The sequence below is a fragment of the Calidris pugnax genome, unplaced genomic scaffold (genome assembly GCF_001431845.1).
Source record: "Calidris pugnax isolate Ruff unplaced genomic scaffold, ASM143184v1 scaffold246, whole genome shotgun sequence".
In the NCBI taxonomy this organism is placed as follows: domain Eukaryota; kingdom Metazoa; phylum Chordata; class Aves; order Charadriiformes; family Scolopacidae; genus Calidris; species Calidris pugnax.
Window position 1 is genome coordinate 416,317 of NW_015090989.1, and position 21,677 is coordinate 437,993.

A 21,677-nucleotide genomic window follows, 5' to 3' on the forward strand; every position below is an offset into this window, starting at 1 on the left:
TTCAGCTACCACACATTTCTGTAACTGAAATTTGCTACAGGTAAGTAAAAATGCAAGAATCTTGCTTTAAAATAGTTGTTTTAGTCTAATATAAGGTCGGTAACTCATTAAAGACACACTATGCATTCATTTAAAACACACACATATTCCCATCCTCTTTCTCTCTTACCTATCCCACCCCACCTGCTTCTGAGGCCAGAAAATTTCTAACACTTAATATTTTGTGGCTTTTAGAAGTGAATATCCTTATAGTAGTTAAAATCTATACCCAAATCTTTGCCACTCACAATGGTTTTGGAACTCTTTTCCCAAATAAGTAACTTCGAAAACAAAAGAGATAGGAAAGGACTTAACAGCTGAGGAGGAAGGAGGAGAACATTTCTTTGCAGGCTTAGTAATAATATGAAGAACATTGACAGAAATTTCATAAAAAGCCATGTCCCAATTGAAATTAAATTGTAAAATTGTATGCCATTATGTGAAATCCTATAACAAGAATAGTCAGGTTTTTTTCTAAGGACATAAGCCTGGTCTTTTAGACCCAAGTGCTATATTCACAAGTTTGATTATCAGTTTTAAACTGCTTCTTCATACCTTCCAGGTATTTTTGTTTGTTTTTTTTATCCAAAAAGATTCTCTCTAAAATTTCTCATATCATCTCTTTTCTAAGAATATTAAAAATAACCTTTTGTTCTACTAGAGGATCATTGGAGTCACTCTTGTTTTAGAAAAAAGGAGTTATTAAACCCTACAGAAGATACTGCACAGTTCTCTGGATATTGGTGAAGGAATTAAAATGGTGGTAGAACAAATGCTGAATATTTATACTGTATTTGGGAACACCAGAGCAAAAGACTGTGTTGAATACATCCATTCCATAGGTAATCATATAAATGTCCTTACTTTTTTTAAGGGTAGTATTAGCTATACAGGATATAAATTTAAAAATACACATAAATATAATCACACCAAGACCAACAACGATTCGAGAGCACATGTATGCACATGCTTGACCCAATGTAGGACAGTATGTCAGCATGGGTCTGAAATATGGGTTTGAAGTTGAGTATAAAATTGAATATTGTCACAAATAGGTTGTTTTCTACTCTTTTTTGCTGTATGTTTTGTCACTATTAACAGTCTCAAAACTCTTGATAGTTTTATTTTTAATCTTAAAAAAGTTATAAAAATCACATTTGCCTCCAGAGGTATTTAATATAGAGTCTCTCTCCTTGAAAAATATTATAGTCTGGGTAAACCATCAGCCAGCAACATTTTAAGAGGTTACATCTATATCTTTTAAAGGCTACCCAGATAGATAACATGGAGATAAAAGCTAACGTTTCATATGCTTACAGCCTTTACAACAGTATAAACAAATAGCTATTTCATCTACAATCAGAACTGGTCAAGCTTTAAATTTGAGCAATCTATATTTATCCATATCTCCATATACTTATCCATAAAAGGAATATGGTAGGATCCTTCACAGAGAGAAAGTTTTTTTTTTTCCTTTCTGTAGAGCTCTTCACTGTTCCCCCACCTCTCTACATAAACTTGATTTCATCCCACTACTTCAAGGACTAAAGATTTTTTTTTAATTGTTTCTATTCTTTCAACAGTCACATCGCCATAAAAGTGCTGAAACAACCAAGCAGAACATTGCTTTCACAAGCAGTATGAAAAGCAATACTCACAATTTGCAGTAATTTAGCCCTGCTTTTATTTTATATAAACTTCAATAGTGGAAACATTCTCAAAATAAAGGAAACAGAATGGAAAAATAAAATTTAAAAATGGATTAAATTTTGTTAAAATACAGGAAATAAAGATGGAAATTTTCTTGAAAGCAAAATTCCATCACCCATTGAGTACATATACAGATATTTGCAAAGAGCTATACTAATTTTATCTTTTAAAAAGAGAATGAATGTCATTGCTGAACTCATTCTGTCAATTACAAAACTGTGACAGGACTTGAGATTCACTGTTTTATATAATGCAATTGTATCTCATAAAAAGTGTTTTGGCATTTAAATAGTTCCTTAAAAGAAACTAAGTTAAAGTGAATTTAATAAACATGCTCAGCAAAACCACACATCTTCAGAAGCAGCTATTATTCCACTTCATGCAAGACAAGAAATTTTTAAACATTTACAGTTGTTTTTCTTTCACTGAAAATTGCATCATCAAAATCAATATAAAACTCAGTGTCTTATGCTTAATTTTATCTAGGTGAACAAGATGCTCAGCCACTATAAACCAAAGAAATTTCATGGATTTCAATAAGCTATTTTAAATATATCCCCAGTTTATGTGAAGATATGCTCATATACGCATAGACAAAATACAAGGCCAAAAGGTCTAAAGTATACACCTGGTGGGCTAGCTGATTCTAACAAGATTTTTCATCCTTAACTTCTCTTGCCACACTCAACCCATACATGGGCTTTTTTTTTTTTTTTTTAAATACCAAAATACATATCAAGGATCAGATTACAAACAGTTTCCTTACAGTTATAGATAATCAGGTTTATTGATTACTGGAATGTTACCTTTGCAGTTAGATATATTTTCTTGCAATATGAGAATCACAATATGGCCCTAATTATTCTGATTTTCATGTAGTCATATTAACTTAAAATAGCTTAAATGGTAAGTGGTTCCAAATTTTAGTTCTCTTTGCATAAAAATTTGATGTATCAACTTCTGGGGTTATTGTTTCATGTATATGATATGTCAAGAATAATGGACTATATTTATATTTCACCTTGGAAGCACTGGTTGTAAATTGTCCTATCACTAGAAACCATTTGATGTAAAAGAATAAAAGTTTTCCTTAATCCGTAGAACTTTGAACTTGTGGAGACAATTGCTGACTTCTTTCTCAAAGCTATATTGTTAATACAAACTATACAGCTAATGTTGCAACTGACTTTTTGACCACTAAATAATCCTGACTCTTTTGTAAAGGAAGAAAACTTACCTTAATATCAAAAGCTCCTGGCTGACCCACTTTGTTATAAAGCTCCAGCTGTTTCTTGACAGGAGTTACCCACAATATCACCTGATTTAGTTGTCGATCAAGTTCAATGAAATCTTTTAGCAGAATCTCTATTTCTTTTTGTTTCTCTGGGAGATCTTTGGAAACCTGAAAAAAAAAAAAAAGCACAAGCCATTTTTTGGGTGGAAAAAAGTAACATAAATCAATTTAACACTAAACGCATATAAACGTATATAAAATGTTAAAATACCAGTTTTATATATTGGTAGGAAAAAGAGAAGGAAAGAGTAGACCCACCACTCAAATTATTATGGGAGGCATCTTGCAAGTCACTCAATATACACTTTCCTAAAAAAAAAAAAAAAAACCAAAAAAAAACCTACCCCAAAACAACAGAAGAAAACCCCCAACCCCGCACCTTCCCCCACCCCCTAAGAAAAAAAAATCCCCAAATCCAAAAAACAACAAACCCCAGCATCAAGCTTCTGATTTTTTTACTTAGTCCACTATTCTACTCATAGCACATTAAAAATATGTTATCTCTGTGTATGACACTGTATGACTGAAGTCAATTTTTAATCAGGAAAAGTAACAGTAAAAATACAGAACTGATCATTTGAATGATATCTAACCTTTCTTGACCTCTTGAATCTAGATATTTATAAGCATATGTTTTCTTACAAGGTGTTCAGAGTTGCAAACTGAATCCAAATATGCATGAGCAGATGCACACAGTAAAGAAAAAAAAGTAAAGAAATAGATCATCAATACTGATGAGGCCATTTCTGATTTGCACTCAAAGCCATCTGATTTTTAACTAAGCATATTCTTCTGTGCCAACAGTATTAGAAATTAAGAATCAGTGAATGGCATAGTTCAAATCCAACAACACTCAAGCCGTTGGAGTAAGTATAGGAACAGGTTGGAAATAAATAAACCAACACAAAGCTCCATGCTGTCCTTCCCAGATTGTTTCCTATAGCTACAGAGGTGAGGTGTCACTATACTACACAATGGGCAACATTGCAAACATATACTAGAGGAAAAAACATTTGTACTTAAAAAAAAAAAAAAAAAAAATCACAGCAGGAAATACAGGGCCTGCCAAGAAGTATGGGTAGTTTTCCATCTCAAGAAAAAAGAGGTTTTCTAATGTTCGTTGTTTTTAAGCACATGCTTTTAATAAGGTGACCCTGTTAAAAATAGCAAAACATGAGGTTTCTGATGCACATAATAAAATATGAATTCCCTGTGAAGTTAAACAGCATTAGTGGAAGCATTGCTATGACATTGCCTGGCTACAGAAGTATTACTGCTGTGTACTAATTTCTAATCTCTAATGATAGTATTTTGCAGAAGGTAATAAATCTAAACCTATCAGAGACAACAAAGCAATGAAGGTTAAAAAAAAAAAACCAAAATACACCAAAACCACAAAACAAACCACCACCAAAAAAACCCAAACAAACAAAACTAAACAACCACCAGCTGAGAGAATGGAAAGAACACAACTGTCTTATGATGTTACATTTCTTTACAAATTTGATTTGAAAATATTGATTTGTTGTTAATATTGAATCTTGTTAGATATAATAAAAACTCTGCTTTTCAAAAATGGGCCTAGATATGAAAGAAAACAATTAAAAATTCATTCATTTCCCGTATGTGTTAACTCAGGATCTGCTCAGACCTTGGCCTAATTTCACAGAAATTTAATTTCATCTTTCTTAAAACTTCTGAATGTTAATCTCCAATGTTTGGTAGCTTTAATGTTAATGTAAACAAATTCCACAGAAATACTAGTGAAAGTAAATAGGTAGTCATAGACAGATAAAAATCCAAGCTGATTTCTGAATATCTGAAATTAAAACTCATCTGCTTCCAATCAATATTAATCAAAAATATTGGGTCTACCTCAAGACAGAGAAAGAAAAATGTGTAGTTTTCAAGGGGGTGGGGGGAAGTAACCAGTTATTTTCAAAAGTAAATTCAATCTAGAAAAGCAGAAGATGTAAGATTAGACTTATGATTAGGTCTGATTGTCTGTACTTCAATCTACTGTTTTCAACAATAATCACACAAGAAAAGAAAGGAAAATAAATCCCATCTATGGTAAGATGTAAATCGTGATATAAGTAAAAGCAGCCTCTTCTTACAAGATGGCTCCTCTGCTAAAATTATAGCACAATGGTTTATAACATTACTAATATAAATATAAAAATAAAAAAAAATAGGTCAATATAAATCAGATCATTATATACAGAAATTTAATGTAATCTACTTTTTCCACAGAGATCAAAACAGCAACAGTAAATAAATAAAAAAGGAGTTTTCTCAAACTCAGGTTAGGGTTACAGATAAGCACGGATGAGCGTTTAACAAGGCAATACCTTGTAAGATCCAGGTAACATGTTACATGCCACTGTGTGGGAATCAAGTTCTGGATCTCAGGGATTTCAATCGCTCACTTTTTTTTTCTTCATTTTTTCTCCTTTCCTTTAAACTCTGGCATCAAACTGTCAAGCTGGCTAATCAAATTAGACCCTGATGAGATTAAGGTAATTAAAAATCCGCCTATCAAACCAAGCTGCTGCTGCAGACTGTCTCTTGGGGGACATCTTATTTCCTGAGCTAATTCTGCAGCTCACCAGAAGCATAATTTGGGAAAACCTCTATGGAGTAATGGACAGGGACATGATGACTGGGTGTTCAGATTTATGCCCTTTCTGTGGCAAAAGAGGACACAAGGGGGGGATAGGGCCCTCCAGAATCTTCCCTACAAGTGTTTCAAGCTTGTTATTCACAGCTTCAGGAGTTCCACCCCTGAGGTGGGATTCTGATGCTGGTGGGACCTACAGCCATCTCATTGCCCTGCTGTCTCTGGTCTCTCTCTCTGAGTTCTTGGATGTGTCCAGGGATGAGGACACAGCCAAGGACACAGAGCAACAGATGTCGTCTACCTGGACTTGTGCAAAGTGTTCAACACTGTCCTTCATGATATCCTGGTCTCAAAATTGGAAACTAATGGATTCGATGGATGGACCACTCAGTGGATAATGAGCTGGCTGGATGACCACACTCAGAGTTGTGGTCAATGGCTCGATGTCCAATTGGCAGCCAGTGATGAGTGGTGTTCCTCAAGGGTCCATACTGGGACCAGTGTTGTTCAACATCTTCGTTGGAGACGTGGACAGTGGGACAGAGTGCACCCTCTTTGTCAGGAATTGTAGTGATAGGACAAGGGGTAAGGGTTTAAACTGGAAGAGGGGAGATTTAGATTAGATATTAGGAAGAAATTCTCTACAGTGAGTGTAGTGAGGCATGGGAACAGGTTGCCCAGGGAAGTCATGGATGCCCCATCCCTGGAAGTGTTCAAGGCCAGGCCAGATAGGGCATTGAGCAACCTGCTGTAATGGGAGGTGTCCCTGCTCATGGCAGGGGGGTTGGAACTAGATGATCTTTAAGATCCCTTCCAACCCAAACCATTCTATGATTCTATGAGCAATCAATGACTAGCCTCCCACTCCAGTTCTCCTGTCTACATCTTGCTTTTCAACTCCTTCCTCCCTCATCCTGCTTTTATTCATTTGTTGTTTCAGGGCAACCATCCAGTGTCTATTCAGTTTCATTCCCTTTAATATCTTATCTCTTTCCCTCTTATTTCAGAAAGACTGTTAGGTTTTATCAGAGTAGGGCTGGTGTCCTTTTCTAATGGGGAAGACCTATAGGAACAGTGATCATAAAGCAACACCTGCAGAAGAGGAAAAACAGGACAAACATAAGATGTTTTCCCCCAGATCTGCCTACAGAGGCCTGATTAAAGAGTGTTGTAGGCTGGTAAGGGAGACAGGGTGCAAAAGCTTGAAGAAAGGACAACTTCAATTGGAACATCTTTCTAAAAAAATCTAACTTAGCCCTTTGCGTAGAAAATAAATATTTTCAACTTCACCTTATTTGGCAGCAGATCAGCATGGAAAACATACCTTGGTTTGCAGCCAAAGGAAAAAAAGAAAGTTTGAAAGTGCAAAGGACAATAAAAGTATGGATTATTTCTTCAAGGAAAAAATTCCGATTTTAACATCAAAGGACTATATAATTTCAAAGATGTGTGTCAAAACATCAGTCTTAAAGGATGTGATGCATCTAAAATTTTGTACTTTAGTTCAAGTGTTAATTAAGTTAGATTAATTGGAAGCTTAGTAACAGAATAATAGAAAAGATTTAAGCTCAAAATTGGGAAACAGTAGAAGAAACTAATTTTACAAACTGACACTGGTCTTCAAAATACTTAACAGTCAAACTATCAAGACAATATCAGACACTATCCCACTAATTTAATTCCACATATTCCAATTTTTTCTTTCTTTCTCTTTTCATTAAAATACTAAAATAACCAGACATAAATTACCAGCATAGAAATGATAACAACATCTCTCAAAACATAAGAATACTCTGTGAAATTTGAATAATTGTGCATATCAAAGTCTGGATCTTTATCTAACTATTTTCATTTCTTCTTCTTATGAATTCTTAAATTGCTTGCATTGCTTGTTTCTGTTTCATCTGTACCTTGTGTCCTGGATGATCTTCCTTCAGAAGAAGCCTAAATGACACACTATTATGTTCTTTCCACCCTCCTCATCCCCCAAAAGTCTGATTACTTTGGTGCAAAACGATACATACGCTTAGCTTGGCAGTATAGATCTCCTTGATAATTTCATATGCTCCAGTTCTCCACTGCTGTTTCCTACTTTTAGCTTTAGATAGTTATTTTTCAGTCTATACACATAGTTGCGTGTATGCACTATGGGATGAATTAGAGCTGAGCAGATGGAAAGAAATACCAATTCATATGATAATAATAAGTATAAAGGGAGTAAGAAGTCGTGTAAAGTATGTCACCTGATGTAAAATGGTATTCTGTCTCCCTGTTCTGTTTAATTCCTTATGAATATCCAGAAAGCAGATTCAATTAAAGTAGTATCAATTAAAATAATTGTTATGGAGTTACAGTTCAATCCTTTAACTCAGGAACAATGGTCAGAATGGAAAAGTTGAAACGAATTAGGGAGAGACAGTAAGTAAGAGAGAATGAACAATGGGGAATAGTTTCACAGAGGTCAGAAATGTTATTGAAAATGAATGAACTTGATAAATTATATTACTAGTAAGGCATCACTACCATATCAGCAGCTGCCACCTGACAAAAGTAAGTAAAGCCACTGGCATACATTATATTTCAGGTGACCACTGCCTGATTTTGAATATTTCCCTTCTCTATCACAAGTCAATGTCAAGGTCATTTCCTATTTACCTGAAATGACGAAAGAGGAGATAACCCAGCTGCTTGGAGATACAGATGAGGAGATGCATTTCCCCAACATGTCATTTGTCAAAAATGAATATGGACAATTTTCCTAATGCTGAGTGGAGAGAAAACAAATCCCCAGTTCCAACATTTTAACAGCAGTGGAAATATGGTGGGTTTTTTTCCCCAGTACTAGATAAGGTACTCCTTTCACTTGCTAGCTGCCTCACCAACTTCTCAATAACAGAGCATCACTTATAAAAGGACCTTATTTTGATGAATTTGACAGTGGATTAAAATTTATCTCTCTTGATATACATAAATGATAAATTATAATAAACTGCAATGAATAGGAGCAAAAGTATGTTGTGGGATATCCGTGAAGACTGTTAACAATGTTTTTCTTGTATTCCTGGCTTGGAAGGGTCCCTCTGATATACAAAGGACTTTATGATAGTGGGTTTCTAACAGGATAACTGGTAGTGCCAGGTTAGAAAAAAATTCATAATTGTTTGCATACAGAAAAATGAAGAATGTATAGGTTCCTGTATGAATTGTTTTCCTTACTAAATGTAAAGCAAGCAGCAGCTTCTGCTTTACTATCAAACTTCTGCAAAAATACAAATATTAGGAAAAAAAGAGACGGGTGACTACACTGCAATCAGCCCACAGCATAACTGTACCGAAAGCAGGTTTTTATGTTGTCCGAGCCAGGACTTGCGTAATAAAGAAGTAACTACAGTCATAAAAACTATTAAAAGCAAGCTTCAATTCAGTCTTATTGATAAATCACAATTGACAGTTCCATCACACTAGTAAGATGATTGCATAAAACCACAATTCTTATAGCCACTGTTCAGAAAGTTTTATCTGCTTAAAATCACCATCCCCAGAGCATATAAAAAAGAAAGATTTAAAATGAAAGGGGGAGAAGTTAATTTTTATGCATCATTTCTTCATGAGAAACAATCAGGGCAAAAAAGAGTTTCATATAAGTTCAGTTTAGAATGCCATTTAGTTAATTAACTGAGTCATTTTCATTAACAAACTCAATATTGACTTTAAAACAAAATCTACGTAATTTCTTTAAATCGATGAATATTTATGAGCCATAGCGTCTCTGACAAAGTTGCAGTAAAGACTGTACTATCAGAGGAAGGTGAAAACAGGCTACTAAAAATATGTATAGAAGTTTTTTATTTGCTATGTATCTAGTGCTTCATGTTTCCTTACAAACCTCTCAGGACCTGTCCTTGGCACGTGTTTTTGGCCTTTTTTTTTTTTTTAAAACTTCTTAACAGTGTATTTGTTATATTCTCAAGTTTCATTTTTATTTAAAAAATCACTTTTTTTCCTCCACTGATGCAGAAGACTAAGCAGTCCACAAATCCAATGCAGCAAACAATTTTCTGCTTCATCTGGCTGTCTAGCTTTTTAAAAACCAAATAAACATATCCCGCACCCCAATGATTTGTTTTGGTTTTCCTGCATGGTAATATGATTGAATATATCACAGTCTTCTGAATATCTGTATGCTCTTTATATTTAATATTTATAACTAATTGTCATTCCTTCTGCTCTCTATTATCTCAGTGATTCTCCTTTTTCAAGGGCACTTTCTGAGCACTAGACCTTAAATCTCTGCTAAATAATCTAGTCCACGCTTTTCTTTTCTATATCTCTGTTTCTTACTAAATTCCAGAAATCCAAAAGCAGCCACAAAGCTTTTACAGTATGATTCCTTCAGTGATTATTAATGAAGGGTATTCTGATAGAAAAGTGATTTCTAAATAAGAGTACAATACCCTATGGCTTACTGAAGATAATACCATACCTGTCCCTCGGGATACCTACAGTGCATGGGGCAAGCAAACCCCACAGTACTGGTAGCCTGTCTGAACAGTTACCTTCAGACTGTCAGTCACAGTTTATTTCCACATGGAAAGTAGGCCTGTCATACATGTTGGGAGGAGGAGACAAAATGGCAGGCCATAGTCCTATTCAGCCCAGAGCTGGACATGCTGTTGCGGTGTCCCAGTGAAACACAGTGTTACTCTACAGTGTATGATAAACCTTGCCTGATGTAGTTAAGAGCAATCTCCTCTCATGTTTTGGCAAACCATAGTAGTGCCATCTCCACTTTTGGTCGTTCCATGTGACAGAGTTCTTCCTGCCTGTTGCTTTGTCTCACCATCCTGTTTTGTAGCTCTCCTTTTCCTTTTCTTAAGATCTCGTTATCTGATTGCTTTACTTTCAGAACCATGCCCAATACTGAAAGCTCAACTTTCGCAGGTAATCAGCTCAAAGTGGCAATCAGTCAATAGCTAAACTAAACACATTGATACTTCCTTCCATGCTGTTGCCTACATCTGAGAAGCTTCTCAGAAGCATTCACGGAACTCCTGTGGAGCTTCTAATAACTGTCATCTGCCAGCATGGTTGACAAGCAAAATGAAGCCAAAAAGGCATTGCAATGAAACAAATGACAAATATTTCTACAACATGTAGTACCTTAACATGCAAGCTATAAACTTAGAATCATTATTGGGTTTGCATATGGAGATCTCTATAGGAATGGAAAAAAAAAAAACCAAACCAAAACAAAAAAACAAAAAACCACCCCTAACATTTTGTTTGGTAGAGGAAATGGATATAATTGGACCTAGGATTTTAACACAGCAATAAAATCAGTATCAAACAGCAATTTCTGGCTATACGCTACATAGTGCAGTCAGCTAGACAATGAATGTATAGATAAACTGTATTATTTCCACAGTAAGTAAACAGGGATTTTCTTTTACATTATTTTTGCACAGTATACATAAATTACAATGGGTTGGAATTTTATCTACAGTTGAATATTCATAACATTTCCTAGCAACGAATAATTTCTTCTGTTAAAACTTACAGAAAGGAAAATAATGTTGGTATTCCAATTCTAGTGAGTGATCTTGACTGCCAAGTACTGAGCTGACATGTCTGACAAAAAAAAGCTAACAAGGAACTTGCTTTTCTTTTTGGTTATTTTTCCAGAATTACCTGGTTTAGCACTTTGCGGGAGGTGACAACTTTTTATGTGTAAGAAACATGCAGCTAATAGAAAAGTTGAGAGTGTGTAGGAGTTGCCTTAGTTAACAGTGCACAATGTACAGTTAAGTTCAGTATAATAACAACAGGCCATTCTCTGGGTAACTATGATGAATTTGTGAAAAGGTGTTTTTAAAACTCTGAAAAAAGTGGCCAAAAAAAGACAGGGCAAGAGGAAGGGAAAAGGGAAGGGGAGGTTTAAATTGAAGGCTATTTCGGAAGCTAAGCCACCTTTTTGTCTTTTGATGGGCAAAATGTATTAGGATTTCTGATTTGAATGACAAATTTAGAAATTTATATTTAAATTTTATATTTAGACAAATAACATTTAGGAGACTCTCCTATGAAATAATCAAATGATTGTTTTTTCAAAAGTAGAACTCTGGTTAATATTGATTATCCAAGATAATTTAGGCATTTGTAGTGAGATGTTGTTATTAAAGCAGAAAAGTTTGTATCAGAGAAAAAAAAAAATAGAGTATGGTAAATAAGACTGTTACAAATTTTTCCATCTAGAAGCATAAGATTTGTGCAAGATAGTTAGATTTTACTACCGCTAATTACAAATATCACAACACCACAAACATCCCAACTGAAACTCATAGATGCTTTGTGGGTTTACTTTTAAGAAAATGAAACTGTGTGCTCCTCACTATTGTTTTAGATGAAGAGCTGCTATCTAAGTACTTTGGGCTTTAAACTTGATAAATGCTGTAACCCATATAGTATTATTCAGGAAGATCTTACTGGCAAAATTTTAAAAGACAAGAGAACAATTCCTTTCCACTTCATCCCACCAAATACAAATTTGGTCTTGTCAAAAGCTGCAAGTCTCTCATGTCCCACCTCTTTTTGCAAAACCCTCCCAGAATGTGTTGCCCCACTTTCATGGGAAGTGGGGGAGATTACAAAGACACAGTAGTCATACAAACTGTGCTCTTACCTTCTGAGAAAGTCACAGTAAGAACTAATGCAGTAAAAAAAGAATGACAGGGGTCACAGAGGTTGCTGTTAGGGTGTCTATGAGGAACAATAGGAGGAGGAGGAGGAAAGAGAATCCACAGATAACCAAGATATATTATTTTGATATATGCTGCAAGAAACTCGTTAGGAAATTGGCACAATTTTGTTGTAAGCAGTTCTTCTCCTGTAAGATTTGCTATGTTGATGAACATGGCCTGAAAACCACGAATAATTCTGTGATGAATTTCCAACTTATCTCTATTTCACTTTTGTTAAATTTATTATGTTTCCTGTCATTTGTTCTTAAGCCTAAAAGACACTTGGAAAACAAAAGACTAAGGGTAAAAGCTATATTCTAACGTGTATTAAGAAGAAGGAATGCTAACTGTTCTAAATATACTCAAAAACTTAAAGGAAAAGAAAAACAAATATTCGGTAGTATGTAACAATAGCCCTTGATATTGTGCAATTATTGTCTGACTGTTGCAAAAACATTTTGAATATCACAACTTTTTCCTTGAAGGGGCTACAGAATGACTAATCCTTTCAAATGAGAGTAAACAATATACTGTAGTAGGGGGGTGTCCATTAGTACTTAACAAGACTCAGAAAATTGCTGGTGTCATTAATAAAGGGATATATATTTCTCTGCAGGACTCCTGAAATATTGTAAAAGTTGTTGGTAATGCTGTTTTACATTGCTTTAAACCTTCATAATTTTTTAATATCACTAAGTAATTTAATTTTACAATATTCCTCTGGGATAAGGAGTTGTGCATAGGAAATAGAGCAGCTGTAAAATTTAGCAACTTCTTTGGCATTTTCACTCCATGGAAAGTGACACAATTTTTTTGTCTTCATTAATGTTATCTTCTCTAGGCATCTGATTTTAGGCATTATCAGATGGCTAAATGGACATGGTCAGAGGGTGTATAGACCTTTTTTTGTCCCCAGTCATCCACTGGTATGTTCTCATGCAAAATGAAATAGAGAGTACACCCTTCAAATTGTTTATCTTTTGGATGTACTATGAATACAGCTCATCTCTTTGACCTCAGTATTCTGCAAACTGACTTGTATAGAAGACTCCAGAAATGCACACAAAGCTGCTCTAGAAACAGATGCAGGTCTGCATTTTGAAAGTGAGATCAAAAATGCTCTTCCTAACCTGCTTCAATCTGAAAAAAGTATGATTAGCTTTCAATATATTCTACACGTGAAGCAACCCCATAGTATTGTAAGAATACTGTTATTATCTATATCATTTGGACCAATAGCAAAGAAAATTATGATTATATTTTAATGGATTTTTGCTTGGTAGTTTTCACTACCTGGCTTCCTATTTAATCTGGATTTTACATTAAAATGTTGTATAATAATTAGACTCCCCAAAGGATTCATGCTTAATATCCCAGTTTTCTGGAACAAAAACTGCATTCTGGTATGACTGATGCTTATATACAGAAAAATTTGCACTGCTATTTGTTTCATTCTGAATACATTATAGTATTTATTTTAAATACAACTGAATATTCTTTCTAATCTACTTTTTGTTGTTTGGGTTTGGGTTGTTTTTTGATGGGTTGGTTTGTTTGTTTTATCATCTATGAACTGAGTCATGTACTAAAGCCTGGAAAGGAAAGCAGGTGAGGTTGAGGTCTATTTAGGGTCTTTTTCAGTGTGATGCTCTTCAGTCCTATTTCAGGAAAAAAAAATTGCATACAAATCTTCGTCAGACTAGAGGTGATCTGTCAGTCTAAGCCTGATCTGTTACTATCTCTTTTTTTATAGACAGGAAGTAACCAAATCTTTCAGTGTAAGTTAAACCAATTCATTTTCTTCCATCTACTGTGAAAACGTATACTTAGCCTTGATTGTAGATATTCATGGAGCTATTATAATCCACCTTTCAAATTACATCAACTAACAAAAAAATAGAAAAAACCCCAGATGTCTCCTTATGTTTTACAATAGTCTCCAGTTCTTTCTGATGAAATCATTAGGATGACTTACAGTATAGCATGTAAAGAGGAACAAAAACTAATGACTGAAGCTTCTAAATGATTGAAAATTGCCTCTGATCGCTGAGTAGGCTCTAGGGCCCAATTCCCATTGTGCTCTGTATTCTAACACATGCAATCCATTGATTTCAAAATATCTAAGTGTCTCAATAGCTTTAAATCAATACAGCCAGAAAACCTTCAGTATGTGTATCCTAAAAAAAATAGCAAAAAAACCCAAAGGGATTATTTTACTTGCTTGGAAGGTGAAAATAACTCAGACATTCATGTAAGACTACAAGTGCTTTAGTCCATACTTTCTTGTTTACCTTATTTTTACAGTCTGAGAGACAACTTTATTCTAAGAAAAGAGAAAATAAAAACAAACCACCATATTCTCAATATTCACTGAGATCATAAGACCAATTCTACTTATCTATGGAATTCTTAGTTGAAATTCACAGTCAGTTTCTCTTTTCACAACCTGCAAAAAGTGTGAATTAGTTAACGTATTTATATTTTTTTACTAATTGAATGCAAGGTTTTGTCATCCTTGCCCTATATATTTCTTCTGAAAACAACAGTACATGGGAGTTTTATTAAATGACATAAGAAGCAATCCAACTGAAGATTTCTGGTTTTATTTAAGAGATATAGGCATGTATGTGTATAACATACAACAGGTTTCAACTACAAAACTGTTTATATACAAGGTTGTTTAGACTTATCATCATTGCCTTTAAGAACTAAGATAAACATTTTAAAATGGAAATTTAAAATGGAAACCAAATTATGAATTATATGATACAACTTATAGGAAGTGGCTTGTTTATGATCTACATTTTCCAGTAAGACTGAAAATAACGGTCAACAACAAACAGTTGACTGTCAAATTAAGCTTTAGACTTACAAAATCTCCAGAAAAATAATTAGTTTCAAACATTACTCAACAGCACTGGAAAGCTAAAGCTGTGTAAATTTTAATATAATTTGGCCTAAAATAAATTTTTAAAAAGACGGTCATCAGCATTGTTTTACTTCTGTGTTGTGTTATGAAATCTTCATTCTTGTACATTTAGTACATCTAGGAAACAGCAATTTAACTTTACTGTGCTAGTAAATTTGTCTTTTTAAATATTAATTAGTGGTATCTGCTCAAATAAAATACACTCAAATAAAAAGGAATGAAACATATATATACTTGGTTCTTAGAATCTGTGTATTCTTATGTTTGTCTGATCAACATATACTTCAAACATATACATCAAACTTAATTTTGCTATATATGTGGCCATTTATCAGTACAACCCATGATAACATGAATGTGGACTACACCTAGTTAGCAGTCCATGACAAACTGTCATAGGTAATTTAGCATAGTATTAACACTTTATTACATTTAAGGGAATCAGGTCACCTACTAATTGAAAGCAAAGTCATTCAAATTATCTGATCCCTAAAATGCTGGGTATCCCATTCTAATTTCAAATTGAAAGCACAGAAAACAAACAGTAGCATTCGTTTTCCAAGATTTTTTCCCCTCCGTCCCACAAATAACAGTAGTAGCAATTGCAGTAGTTTCAGCTATGAATTCAAACTAAATTACATTGACACACTGGAAATTTAATGTCATCTATGAATAATTACTACTTAAGGCAAGTAAGAATACATGAACTACAACCTTGTTATGACTTTGTCTTTCTGCACTTTCTAGGCCCATCTGTTTTTCTCTACACTTGATCAACCAAGCTAAGACGACCTATACTTTTCCTGGTGGTACAGAAAATATTAAAAAATTATAGCCATGTCATTCCAAATTTTTTTTTTCCCATATAGCACAACAAATTGATTTGCTGCGGCAGTAAACAGTGAAATAGTCTCTTCAGTGTCTAGTAATTAGTTCTAATACTAGCAGACAAATTAAAAAGCAGGAAAACAAAATGTCTCCATCAGGCACTTATAATAACCTTCATAATACATACAGTAGACGTTGTGAAGACTAAGGTGGATAAATGAGGAGAATGCTGATTTTGGCATCCAGCTTACTTTCAGATAATCTAGCTCATCTCTCTTGGCTGACACAAGACCAAGAATAATATTAAAGAGTAATAAACTCCTTCCAGCAAACCTCTGATTCCATGGTTCACTGGTCTCAGACCTAATCTATCAATTCATTTACTGCACAGTAAAAGGTAAGAAACCTATTACAGATCTGTTATATGCCTTGGCAGGTGGTATATGACAAGAACTGAATTCACCACAAACTCCAGTGCCTAGTACCCCTTTTGTATGCTTTGAAGCACTAGGTGGTTGGTTTACTTGGCTGTCATAGCAGAAGACACTTTGTGCTTTGAAAACAAACAAAGAATTCTTGATGTGAAGGTGAAGGCATAAAATTATTATAAACCATTTCATTTTTCATACTATTAAGACTTCACAAAGGTAGTGTTATTTTCATTTTTACAAGAAAAACTGGCTTTGGAGAGGATGTAATAAGTAAAGCTAGGCTAGAATTTAAAAGTCACACTTCCAAATGTGGGCTTTAATCTTCATTCTCTGCTTAAACTATGTCTGAGGTAGCAGCCTATTAGGATCACTATTCAATAAAATTGTCTAAAGAACGGCAATTTAAAAATTATTGCTAGCCAAAGGAAGACAAACTCTTTGTATATCTGTTCTCAAGGTCATCAGCACATGATGTAAGCACCTAAAAGCAAAGACAACCCTGAAACAAAAGCAAAAAAGTTTCTTTTATTCTTGAGACTGAATTTACTTTCATACTCAGTTTTTCCTCAGCTTATTTCTATTGCTGTATGCGGTCCGTTTCTGTGACTGCAAAGAAGGTTTGAACATAACTTATTTCAAATATGTCACCTTGAAGGTTAAGACTCATAGGTGTTGTCCCCATTCTACTGCTTGGCAGATCAAGGTTATCATGGTTTTGGCTGGGATGGGTTTCACTGTTTTGCTAGCAGCTGATGCAGTGTTATGTTTTGGATTTGGGATGAGAATAGTGTTGGTAGCGCACTAACATTTTGGGTTGTTGTTAAACTGTCAAAGTCTTTCCTCCTTCTCACACTGCCCTGCCAGTGAATAGGTGGCCAGGAATACACAAATAGTTGGAAGGAGACACAGCCAGGACAGCTGACCCCAACTGAGCAGAAGGAAGTAGGGGACAAACAGAGTTATGGTGTTTGTCTTCCCAAGTAACCCTTTCACGTATTGGAGTCCTGCTTTCTGGAGATGGCTAAACACCTGTCCGCCAATGGGAAGTAGTGAATGAATCCCTTGTTTTACTTTGCTTGTGTTCGTGGCTTTTGTTTTACCTGTTAAACTGTCTTTATCTGAACCCACAAGGTTGGTATTTTTCTCTTTTTTACTCTTCCCCAATTTGCTCCCCTGCCCCAGCTGAGGGGAGTGAGTGAGCAGCTGCATGGTCCTAGTTGCAGGCTGGGATTAAACCATGACAAAGGTAAAGCAAAAAATATGTTATAAACTTAGGAGATATTTGGCTATATTCTCAGCTGGAGAAAATTGTCACAAAATTACTTGTGTACACCAGATAAGGATTTTCTTTACATTGTTTATGTAACTGTTATGTATGTTTCATAATTTGAAAATAATATCGCAGTATGAGATGATCAGAAATGGTAGATTGTTACAAGTTCGTTTCTAGCAGAGATACCAGAAAACAAACCGAACAGCTAGAAACAAAGGATTAAAGTATAAGATACACTCTTAAACTGGTTGGAGAAACAGAAAAACCCCAGAGAAATCTGTGTGATGATGTTTGTCCACTGTGCTTTGAGGAACACAAAAAATATAACCTCATCAAAACAACTGACTACAGAACCATCCTCAGGTGACCTACAGAAATTCACCTGATATAAAGTTCCAGAGATGTGAGCTTTAGTTCACAGTAAAAATCAGGGGGGAAGAGAGGGAGTATTCAGTGCTTACAGACCTATAGCTGATAGAAGACAACATATGTCCCTTTGCCAGGACTGCAGACTTTCTTCCCATGATTTCTAATTTTGTTATAGGCCCTAGAGTTTCAGAGGAGAGAATTGAATCGAGGCTTCCAACACAAATTGTGAGCAAAAGAAAAAAATAGGCAATCAAAAAAAAAAAATTTTCCCTGTCAGTTTCATTGAGAAGTCCAATGACAGAAAATCAAGATGAGCTCCTAACTCCCTTTTTTTTCTTTTTTTTTTTTTTTTTTTTTTTTTACTTCTGTCAAGATCATATGGGAAATTGAAATACTTCAGAGAATGTGTATGGATTATGGATTTGAGTTGTGATTTTCAAACTCGGTTTCTGTTCATTAAAAAAAAAAACAAAACCCAAACCCTAAAACACCAAAAAAACCCCACCTACATTTTCAGAGATTCTTTAGATTCAGCTAGCAAGGACCAGTGAGAACTTTTCAGTTTTACACATCTACACAGCTAAATAACTGAAATCAAAATAATGTGGTCAAGTAATGATCTCAAACGGGAGTTCAATTTTCTGGTTTTAGTTTCTTTTAGGAGTAAATGGAAGTTTGGAAGTGGTAAATTCCAAGCCTAATATCTTGCCAGAAATATTACTTAGATCTATGAGACATAAATCTGTAAAAAGAATGATTCATTTAACAGTAGCTTTGTCCCCCATATTTCATCCAGACCTAACTATTTTCAGCAGCTTTCATAGTTGCTCCGATTGTGCCAAGTAACCCGGAACTTTTCTACATAAGCAAACAGAAAGTGACAATGCAAAGTTTTCAGGTATATGACTAATCAGTGAAAGCTTGCATACAGATACAAATTACAGATTTCATTAAAATGTATTTGTGTAATTTTAGTATAAGTAAAATATTTTTTTCCTGAAAACTAATATTGTCTTTTTAATACTACTGGCTCAGATGTCCAAATTGTGGTGCCTAAATTCAGCTATATATATATGTTTACTTCAGCTACTAAATAACACTATTTTAATCTTGCAGTGTTCTGAATTCTTCCATAGACATTGATTTCAGAAACCCATTTGTAGAGACAGAGATATCCAAGCACCCAAATAATGATTTATGTGTCCATACTTGGAGTCTGTGAATGTGATCAATATTTATCATCCACTATTACCTGAGCCTTTAGCTAATATTCTGAACCTTGCCAGACAGTTTCTGTTAGGAAGAAGCTAATGAGAGTACATCAAAAAATTCCTGTTTATTTCCCAGGTCCGTGCTTGTAATTCAATTATGTTCACAGAAATGGTAAAAAAAAATGCAGGATGTAGTATTCTTGACCAGAAATTCTAGCTTGTCTTTTCAGTAAGATACTCAGAAGAAAATTTTATCACCCTTTTTTACCCTGGAGCTAAACACAACAAATCTCCCTTCCCACTCACCCTCCCCCAACCCTCCCCCCCCAGTATCCTGGTAACTTTAAGAAATAGATGCCACAGGTTAATTTCCCAGATTCTGATTTTGCAATCACTCTCAAAAGAAATATTTCAGTTGACCTTTTCTGACCAGGTTAATCCATACCTTGGGTGGTGGTCCTCTGGACACCGCTTTCTACCGTTTGTGCTTTGTTAGAAGCAGAAGCTACATGAGACCACTCAAATTATCTACCTCTTTACCAGATTTACTATTTATTGTCACCAGTTTCCAACACAAAAATATGCAACTTTATTGTTGAAGTACAACAAAATCCACCCTTACATCAGGTGGATGGAGATCACAGAAAGCAAAATTAATAGTCCTTTGCTACACAGAAATCAGAGCTCTAAGCTCAAGGTTGGAAGAAGCATGGTGGAATGTGAAACCATGGTTGCAGCTTTCACCTTGGTGTTGGGGAGAGAAGAGAATTGGAAAGTGTTTCCATAAAAACAATCAGCCATTTCCTACTGCCTTTCACACACCTGAGTCACAAAAGCCAGAATATTTGCTGTACCCTCAAAACAGCCAGCCTACAAAAATTATGTTCTGCATTCCATTCTTAAGCAGCAGACCTGTAATTTGGGGAGTATATTTTGGTGCAACATCATCATTTCAGGCACTAATGGTCCTGGTTTGCTGTCATTGTTTCTCACAGCAGTGTGTTGTACACATTTTTCTTCCCCATGTTCATCATGCATACAAATGTCTCTTCATACAGAGAAAAATAATACATACCAGAAAACACATAACACAAATATTTGCTGCAGATTAAAATTTTATACCACACTTATATCACTAATATGTCTAACCTTTAACAAGCGATGGTTGGCCTCCTTCAGTGTACTCTCAAGCTGATGTTTTTTGTCTGGGTTCAGTGATGCACTTCCAAGTGCTATTTCTCCAGTTTCATTTAATCGTTTCAGTATTCCCTTGTGTGGCGGCAGCTCTTCAGCTCCTGACTGGAACAGACAAATACAGCAGTTAAGATGAACTGTGGTAGAATTTCCAGCTCTCTTATCTTCACCCTTATCGATTTGTGTATCAGCTGAAGGAATAAACTCAATTCAAGACAAAATAACCATTGCCTTCTGAATGTAGAAGGCCAAAACCGCCCAAAAGAGACTGTATTAGTGGATCAAGCCTAAAAAGAGTCCTAAAAGCCAAAATATGGAGTTTCTCAGGATATTAATCACTTTTACATGATAAGTTCCACTTCTGGACACACAATAGCTTATGTATCCAAATATTTATAATATTTTAATATGATAAAGAGCAAGCACTTTGGAGAAGGGTTTTAATATGTTCCATGCTGTGAACACAGTCATCCAGATAGTATGTGGTGTAAAGCCCTCCAGTCTAACCTCATAATAATGCTCATAAAATGTACCAAGTAATACCAAAGGATGCAAGCTATCATCTAAATGTACCACTTCTCCATCATGTATTTAGTTGATGCAAACGTATATTGCTGAAGTAACTTGATATATCAAGTAAGGATAAAGTAACTAAAATACAAAGTTCTTCAAGATTATATATTTTTTAACATAAACAGGCAAATATGAAATGAGCCACACTGCAAGCCAATGTATTATTATTTGCTGCATTAGGATGTATTCTCTTTTGTAGCTGCAAAAGAATATGGTGGACTGTAAAAATGAGATACAAATAAGAGATGCTAACAGCTTTAATTTTGAATTATGTGTCCTTTTGGAATACTACAATTAGGAAATATTTGTGTATAAATGAGGAGTGGGACTCTGCAAGGTTCTAACCAATCAATTTAGATTCTAAACCTGTAATAATGTCTGCAAACTATAAGATGCATCTAACACCCCTTATAAATATTTCTTTGCCTTTGTTCTGATATCCTCAACAATGAAGGCAGAGTCTCACAAA

General features: G+C 34.8%; 1 protein-coding gene across 7 annotated transcripts in view; it reads right to left on the bottom strand.

The window, feature by feature from the left end:
- Positions 1-21,677, bottom strand: part of DMD (dystrophin) — a 1,195,780-nt gene that overhangs the window by 407,392 nt on the left and 766,711 nt on the right. For all 7 annotated transcript variants that reach the window (XM_014954058.1, XM_014954055.1, XM_014954053.1 and 4 more), the window contains 2 exons: positions 20,591-20,740; positions 2,987-3,151 (listed from right to left, as the gene is read on the bottom strand). In XM_014954058.1, the coding sequence (XP_014809544.1) occupies positions 2,987-3,151; positions 20,591-20,740 (315 nt within the window). The remainder of the gene's footprint in view (positions 1-2,986; positions 3,152-20,590; positions 20,741-21,677) is intronic.